The following is a 9,096-nucleotide window of genomic DNA, read 5'->3' on the forward strand; positions in this document are numbered from 1 at the left end:
AGTAAAGGGCAATAGATAAAATTTCCATAACATAATTTTTTTAACAACTTTTTTTTTTTTTTTTTTTGAGACGGAGTTTCGCTCTTGTTGCCCAGGCTCGAGTGCAATGGCACAATCTTGGCTCACTGCAACCTCTGCCTCCTGGGTTCAAGGGATTCTCCTGCCTCAGCCTCCTGAGTAGCTGGGATTTCAGGCACCCACCACCACGCCCGGCTAATTTTTTTGTATTTTTAGTAGAGACAGGGTTTCACTGCATTGGCCAAGCTGGTGTCAAACTCCTAACCTCAGGTGATCCACCCACCTCGGCCTCCCAAAGTGCTAGGATTACAGGAGTGAGCCACCACATCTGGCCGTATTTATATGCAAAATATATAGGCATTTTTGCCAGAATAGGCAAATATAGACATACAAAAAGTAGATTAGTAGTTGCTTAGGGATAGGGAGTGTTGGGGTCTGGGAAGCAATAGATAAAAAGTTGTGGTGGGCCGGGCACAGTGGCTCATATCTGTAATCTAAGCACTTTGAGAGGTCGAGGTAGAAGAATCACTTGAGGCCAGGAGTTTGAGACCAGCCTAGTTAACATAGCTACATCCTATCTCTACTAAAAAAAAAAAAATTTAGTTATAATAAATAAAAATAAAAAGTTGCAGTGATGGTGACACAACTCTGTGAATATACTAAAATCACTTAAATGTATACTTTAAATGACTGAATTATATGATGCTGTGTGCTTACATCTTAAAAAGCTGTTATAAAATAAAAACAAAATAAGTGCCTCTTTGAGTGTCTATGTGTATGATATGATCCAATCCTCAAGACTGTTAAATGAAAAGGAAGTGGTAGGACATTCCATGCATGGAGTATGCTACAATTTGAATTAAAGAATAAAAACAAGGCTGGCCATGGTGACTCACAGCTGTAATTCCAACACTTTGGGAGGCCGAAGTGGAAGGATCACTTGAGCTCAGGAGTTTGAGACCAGCCTGGCCAACACGGCAAAACCCTATCTCTACAAAATATCAAAAATTTGGCTGGCATGGTGGTGTGTGCCTATCATGCCAGCTACTTGGGAGGCTGAGGTGGGGGAGGATGGTTTAAGCCCAGGAGGTGGAGATTGCAGTGAACTAAGATCCTGCCACAGTGTACTCCAGGCCTAGATGACTCAAAAAAAAAAAAAAAAAGAATAAAAACAATGTAGCATGTTACCACTGGTGTAAACAGACCACAGACCACACATATATATGTTTGTACATACATAAATACAAACTACTGATTGCTCTCTGTTTTTTTACCTTGTCATCTAGCACTTTTTCCAAATTCTCACCTTAATTGCAAAAATAAAACAGAGATTGAAATTACTAAAGGCAACTTACAAGCAAAGCAGAGTGGACGACTGGAGGGTTGGGATGGTCCATAAATAAAATAAGGCCAGGCAGACATCCCTGATCCTGGACGATGGCTCTTCTGTTTAACGGATCTGCTGCTAGATCCCGTAACTGGTTAACTACCGATAGAGCATCAGGCTCTTCACTCATGGTGGAAGTGGAAGAATTCATCTTCTATGCCATGCACATGAATAAAATCTTAAATTCTGTAGAAAAGGTTTGCAGAATTAGTTCTAGGCTGCTGAGGTATATTATGGCACTTGTGAAATAACCAGGATTACAACACCTTTAGAAAGAATCAGGTAACTAAAACTAAATCACATAAAAACTTAGAAATCGGCAACTCTACAGTTTGAGAAAAGTAAAATGAACATAAGACGACTGAAAAAATTTGTGTGCACAATGTTTAAAGAACATATGTTATCCTCAATATTCCAATAAATTATGTTTTAGCATACATATTTTAACAATAAAATCACAATAAAGATCTTTACAGTTCAAGCTAGTAAGCTTTGCTATACTTCTAAAACTGTTAATATTGCCAGTGCTTTTTATCCTCTAGACTATTTCTAGCCCTAAAACAAGTGCCTGAGGGAAAAGTGGCTAGTTTACAGCCTTCTTATTCATCAATGAACAAAAACCTAGCATACTCTGTCTACAAAGAATAAAATGCCCTTGGAAAAAGGAGGCAGAAGTCTGTAAATCAAGAAGACAAGAAAGGTATTTAGCCTGTAGCTCAGGCCAGTAGTGTGTGAAAGATCATAGTGAATCTAGACTGAATCGAAATACATCGTCCATCTGATTATGCCATATTCTACTGCCTAACAGAAAAGCAAAAATAGGAAGAATGAAGTAGAATTTGACATAATTCATTTGCCAGATGAGGAGATAGTCATAGAGAAGTTCAATAATTTGCCCCACATCACAAAATCTAGTTAGCATAGAACTGGCCTAAAATATTATTTACTATTTCCTAAACTCATCAGCAGTCTTTCCACTTTGCATACTTCATTTTCCTTGTTTGTTTTGTTTGTTTTTTCCAAGACAGAGTCGCATTCTGTCACCCAGGCTGGAGTGCAGTGGCACAACCTCAGCTCACTACAACCTCCGCCTCCCGGTTCAAGTAATTCTCCTGCCTCAGCCTCCTAGCCACGCCCGGTTTTTTTTTTTGTTTTTTTTTGTATTTTTAGTAGAGACTAGGTTTCACCATGTTGATCAGGCTGGTCTTAAACTCCTGACCTTAAATGCTCTGCCCGCCTCGGCCTCCCAAAATGCTGGGATTACAGGCATGAGCCATCGTGTCCGGCCTCATACTTTCGTTTCAAACTCAGTATTTTGGCCGGGCATGGTGGCTCATGCCTGTAATCCCAGCACTTTGGGAGGCCAAGGCAGGCAGATCTCCTGAAGTCAGGAGTTCGAGATCAGCCTGGCCAACATGGTGAAACCCCGTCTCTACTAAAAATACAAAATTAGCCAGGCATGGTGGCACACACCTGTAATCCTAGCTACTCAGGAGGCTGAGGCAGGAGAATTGATTAAACCCAGAAGGCGGAGCTGAGATTGAGCCACTGCACGAGCAAAACTCTGTCTCAAAACAAGCAAACAAAAAAAATCAGCATATCGGCCGGGTGCAGTGGCTCATGCCTGTAATCCCAGCACTTTGGGAGGCCAAGCGGGGGGTGGATCACCTGAGGTCAGGAGTTCGAGACCAGCCTGGTCAACATGGTGAAACCCCGTCTCTACTAAAAATACAAAAATTAGCTGGGCTTGGTGGTGGGTGCCTGTAATCTCAGCTACTCAGGAGGCTGAGGCAGGGAGAACTGATTGAACCTGGGAAGCAGAGGTTGCAGTGAGCCGAGATTGTGCCATTGCACTACAGCCTGGATGACAGGGCGAGACTCCATCTCAAAAAAAAAGAAAGAAAATGTGATATACATACACAATGACACAATGGAATACTATTCACCCTTAAAAAAGAAGGAAATTCTGTCACTTGTGACAACATGGACAGAACTGGAGAACACTGTGCTAAATGAAGTAAACTAGGCACAGAAAGAGAAATGCTGCATGTTGTTGCTTAACTGTTGAATCTAAAACAATAGAACGCAGCAGCAGAGAACAGAATGGTGGTAAAAGGCTGGGGGATAGGCAAAATGAGGAGATGAGGACCAAAGGATACAAAGTCATAGTAGGAATAAGTGAGGGTTTTTTTGACATCTATTGCACAAGATGGTGAATATAGTTAATAATAGTGTATTCCAGATGGGCGCAGTGGCTCACACCTATAATCCCAGCACTTTGGGAGGCCGAGGCAGGCGGATCATGAGGTCAGGAGTTCGAGACCAGCCTGACCATCATGGTGAAACCCCGTCTCTACTAAAAGCACAAAAATTAGCTGGGCGTGGTGGCAGGCGCCTGTAATCCCAGCTAGTCGGGAGGCTGAGGCAGGAGAATCGCTTGAACTTGGGAGATGGAGGTTACAGTGAGCCAAGATTGTACCACTGCACTCCAGCCTGGGCAACCAAGCAAGACTCTGTCTCAAAAAGAAAAAAATCAAAACAAAACAGTGTATTCTGGGTCTTAAAATGGCTATGAGTTGCCAGGCGTGGTGACTTATGCCTGTAATCCCAGCACTTTGGGAGGGCAAGGAGGGTGGATCACCCGAAGTCAGGAGTTTGAGACCAGCCTGACCAATATGGTGAAACGTCACCTCTACTAAAAATACAAAAATTAGCCAGGCATGGTGGCACAAACCTGGAATCCCAGCGACTTGGGAGGCTGAGGCCAGAGAATTGCTTGAACTCAGGAGGTGGAGGTTGCAGTGAGCCGAGATCGTGCCACTGCACTCCAGCCTGGGTGACACAGCTAGACTCTGTCTCAAAAGCAAAACAGAACAAAATCGCTGTGAGTAAATTTCAAGTGGTCTCACCACAAAAAATAAGTATAAGGTGATAGATATGTTAACTAGCTTGATTTAATTGCTCCATTTTATATTCATGAATCATAACATCATTTTGTACCCCATAAATATATACAACTATAAATTACCAATTTACAATAAAATGTTTTAAAATAAATCAGGGAAAAAAGAACCAAACACTCTGGGTGTTGGCCTTTTGCATACAACGCTGGCCTTGAAACTGGCGAGTTCCATTCTCATTCAAGGAGCCATTAGATAACTATTCAGTAGGAACTACACTGAAAAAAAGTTACATAGCTTTCCTGTTGCTTTGGGATGAACAATAATCAAAACAACTAAAACTTCCAATCTTCGGCCGGGCGCAGTGGCTCACACCTGTAATCCCAACACTTTGGGAGGCCAAGGCGGGCAGATCGCCTGAGGTCAGGAGTTTGCGACCAGCCTGGCTAGCATGGTGAAACTCCGTCTCTACTAAAAATACAAAAATTAGCTGGGCATGGTGGTAGGTGCCTGTAATCTCAGCTACTTGGGAAGCTGAGGCAGGAGAATCGCTTGAACCCGGGAGGCGGAGGTTGCAGTGAGCCGAGATAGTGCCATTGCACTCCAGCCTGGGCAACAGTGCCAGACTCCATCTAAAAAAAAAAACACACAAACAAAAAACCTTCCAATCTTCAAAGAGCACTGATAAGGATTGGGCTCAAATCAGCATCTGCACAGGATCCATCAAAGACCTTAGCTAATGCAGTTGGTGCTCTGTATCCACAGGTTTCAAATCCTGAGAATATTGTACAATATTTTCGATTCATGCTTGGTTGAATCAGACAATGTCATGGGTTTACTGTATAACAGAGGCAGAAACTGTGGTCACTCCATTTCCCATGGCATTTAAAGGAAGGCAAGAAAAGCTGACAGAAGCTGTGATTTGTCCCTCAAATTAGAAGGGTTTTATGTAAAACTTCAGGAGAGAACCCCTCACAGTTAAGACTCATTTTTCTTACTTTGATATTCTTGATGATATCAAGTTACTCTGACATCCATTTCTAACTATCACATTGCTTGAATTTTCTGGGGGGAACAGGGTCTCACTCTGTCACCCAGGCTGGAGTGGCGTGGCGCAATTTCGGCTTATCACAACCTCTGCCTCTCAGGTTCAAGCAATTCTCCTGCCTCAACCTCCCAAGTAGCTGGGACTACAGATGCCTGCCACCATGCCCAGCTAATTTTTGATTTTTAGTAGAGACGGGGTTTCACCGTGTTGGCCAGGCTGGTCTTGAACTCCTGACCTCAGGTGATCCGCCCTCCTCGGCCTCCCGAAGTGCTGGGATTACAGGCATGAGCCACCACGCCTGGCCATTGCTTGAATTCTGTTAAATGATCAATATTTCTGTGGACTGCAGCGTTCACAAAGCAGATTTTATGAGATAGCAACAGAACAGTTAGGAAACTGAAAACAGATAAACGAAAGTTACAACTCTAACCCCAATCATGTATTAGATACATATTATGTTTCTGTGTTAATTTCATCAACTTCACACACTCAAGCTGTTTGATAAAAATGTCTGCCTTTGCTGGGTGCAGTAACTCGGGAGGCTGAGGCAGGAGACTGCTTGAGGCCAGAGTTCAAGTCTACAGTGTGCTATGATCTTGCCTGTGAACAGCCACTTTACTACAGCATGGACAACATAGCAAGACCCTGTCTCTTAAAAAAAAAAAAAAAAAAGTCTATCTTCATAGGTTGGAAAAAATGATTTTAAATGAATATTTCAGGATTCAGTCTATCCTACCCACTATATGCCCAATTTGGCAAAGTGCAAAATAATTTTTATTTTATTTTTGAGATAGGGTCTCGCTCTGTTGCCCAGGCTGGATGGCAGTGGCAGAGCCACTAAAACTTTATGCTGCTGTATAAATGCATCTCTTTTAAACATGGCAATGAACATATGAACAAAATGCTAAGCTCTAAAACTCTGTAAGCTGGCCAGGTGCCATGGCTCAAGCCGGTAATCCGAGTACTTTGGGAGGCCCAGGGGGGTGGATCTCTTGAGCCTAGAAGTTCAAGACCAGCCTGGGCAACATGGCAAAACCCCATCTCTACTAAAAATACAAAAGCTGAGGTGGGAGGATCACCTGAGCCTGACAGCTCGACAGAGTGACAGCTCAACTCAAAATAATAACAATAAAATTTGGGAGGCCAAGGCGGGCGGATCACGAGGTCAGGTGATTGAGACCATCCTGGCTCACACAGTAAAACCCCGTCTCTACTAAAAATACAAAAAATTAGCCAGGCGTGGTGGCGGGCGCCTGTAGTCCCAGCTACTCGGGAGACTGGGTCAGGAGAATGGCGTGAAACCGGGAGGCGGAACCTGCAGTGAGCCGAGATTGTGCCACTGCACTCCAGCCTGGGCAACAGAGCGAGATACCGTCTCAAAATAATAATAATAATAATGATAATGATAATAAAATAAAACTCTACAAGACGCCGGGCACAGTGGCTTACGCCTGTAATCCCAGCACTTCGGGAGGCCAAGGCCTCTGCTACTCCAGAGGTTGAGGCAGGAGAATCGCTTGAACCCGGGAGGCGGAGGTTGCAGTGAGCCAAGATCACGCCACTGAACTCCAGCCTGAGAGACAGAGCGATACTCCGTCTCAAAAAATAAAAATAAAAAATAAAGACCATAGCCTCACTAACAAATGATGAAAATGTGAAAAAACTTTTTATACCTTTACTTTCTCTTGTTTAGTTCAATTTGGACAAACAAATCATTCTATGACAAAGAATTCTTCTCATCCTTTAATGAGCACTCTGGTCACTTAAAGGTTCCTGTTAAAAAGCAAATACTGATTCAGTAGGTGGGAGAGTCTGAGATTCCGCATTTCCAACAAGCTTCCAGGTGAGGCCTATGCTACTTTTCACACTCTGAGAAGCAAGCAGTTAGAAGATACATGTGAGACACCTGTAATTAGGCAGATGCCTGCAAGATTTTTCCTTCTCGTACAGTCAAGATTCACCATTCAATTCAAAGATTTAATTCTCACATGCCAAGAGCTGCAGAGGGAATACGTTTAACCTAAATCCTTATTCAGTTAGGTGGGCTTTGATAAAAATAACATAAGCATTGAGATTAAATCTGACTTTCCCCTTACTCGAGGAGTTAACTGTAACTTTGAGAAGTTAAGTTCTTAGAGCCTCAGTTATGTCACATAACAATCCTCAGCTTATCAGATTAAAGTAGGTTATCAGATTAAAGTAGGAACGCGAAATGGTAAAATCAAACACCAGCAATTACCAAAACAGAATACTACTTGCTCATGTAGGGACATCTGTCCCGCCAGGTGTTGGAGGTACCTTCTGCACTGCCCTGACATTTCAGTGCACTAAGTATCAAGAAAGGAGGTGCTAACTGCACGAACACCTACCCCCGCCCTCCCAAAACACAGTCTTAAATATAAAAATGGGAACACTGGTCTCTCTTGAATTAAGCCTAACACAACTATGTCTTTCCGCTCTTAGGAGACACGCAGGTGCACAAAACAGAAAGTTACCAAAGAATAACCTGGAGAGATGAAAAGATGAGATGACACCCATTAATAATGCTGGGGTCAGTAAAAGTCAGATGTGAGGGGGGACAAAGAAGAAATAAGCAAAGCTAACAGATTCACGGGACACGTAGGGGTAGAGCGTGCTAAAGCGCCTCACTGGGACCCACTACTGGATCTGACAAGAGGCAGGCGGGGCGCCCCTCCCAGGCGGATTCGCTGCCTCGGTGCAGGGGCCGCTTCCCGCGGCCTTCCCGGCTCCACTGCATTGTCTACCGCCCGTGGACCCCACATACCGCTCCAGAGCTTTAGGAGTCCAGAGCCTGCCACACCATCAGGGCCACACCTACGGATGAGGTAGAGACCCAGGCGGCGCGGAGCGAGCCCTTCAGTTGGCAGCCCCGGCCGCGGCGATCGCAAACAACCGGACTAACTCAGAGAGCCAAAGAGCGAAGGCGCTGGCGGGGAAAGGCTCTGCAGACTCTTCCCAGGTGACCTGACACCTCTGTCGCTTATGCCCTCCTATTGGCTGATAATGAATCCAACGTGAGGATAAAGTATCCAATCAGTGAAGGTCTCTTTAGAGTGAAGCGCTCATAGGTGGTTTAGGGAAATGCACTAAGAGTCAAGGGACTGATCCAATGAGGACCCAGGAACACTATGTTGGCCCTAACTACTCGCCGTCCACCAAGCCCTAACCGAAGAAATTTGATTCCGGCTGGGAAACTGTCGCACTTTCACAACCTCAATACCCAGCGTTGGGGGCCCGGCGGGACTTCTCCGGTCCTGCATTCGGTAATTCAAATTGAGTATTTCTTCTTTAGCAACTCTGGCAATTCTAATAAAGGCAATACCTAATATTTTTTCGCTTCTGTGAGTCTTAATTCATAATTTTTTTTTGTTTTGTGTTTTACTGTGGACGTTAGCACTACATTAGGCGTTCCTTGGATTTTCGTTTATTTCTTCTTGGTGTTCACTGTCTCCCTAGCAGGTTGAAAGACGCAAAGTACAGTTTTCGTTTAAGTAGCAATTTATTTTGGGGAAGAAGTTGTTTTTTTTTCTTGTAAGGAATTTATTATCAGAATCTTCTCAAATTCATATTTTAAAATATCTTCTATGTAGTTTATCAAAGTAAGGATTTATATACTTGTTTTATGGATGGCAATCACTTGAAGTTTTTGTTTAGGCATAGATTTTATTTTTTTTTTAATTTCTTTAAATACAAACCTACTCTTAACCCGCAGGCAGATCTTT

General features: G+C 43.4%; 1 protein-coding gene across 3 annotated transcripts in view; it reads right to left on the bottom strand.

The window, feature by feature from the left end:
* Nucleotides 1-8,679, bottom strand: part of ARMC1 (armadillo repeat containing 1) — a 29,916-nt gene extending 21,237 nt beyond the window's left edge. Inside the window, exons 1-2 of one of the 3 annotated variants that reach the window (XM_054497504.2) lie at nt 8,139-8,679; nt 1,374-1,591 (exon numbers count right to left, since the gene is read on the bottom strand). In XM_054497504.2, the coding sequence (XP_054353479.1) occupies nt 1,374-1,556 (183 nt within the window). In that variant the 5' untranslated portion in view covers nt 1,557-1,591; nt 8,139-8,679. Of the gene's footprint in view, nt 1-1,373; nt 1,592-7,026; nt 7,128-8,138 lie in introns of those variants that run through there. The other 2 variants (XM_054497505.2, XM_054497506.2) reach the window with 2 other exon arrangements.
* Nucleotides 8,680-9,096: the final 417 nt, after the last annotated feature.

The sequence above is a fragment of the Pongo pygmaeus genome, chromosome 7 (genome assembly GCF_028885625.2).
Source record: "Pongo pygmaeus isolate AG05252 chromosome 7, NHGRI_mPonPyg2-v2.0_pri, whole genome shotgun sequence".
In the NCBI taxonomy this organism is placed as follows: Eukaryota; Metazoa; Chordata; class Mammalia; order Primates; family Hominidae; genus Pongo; species Pongo pygmaeus.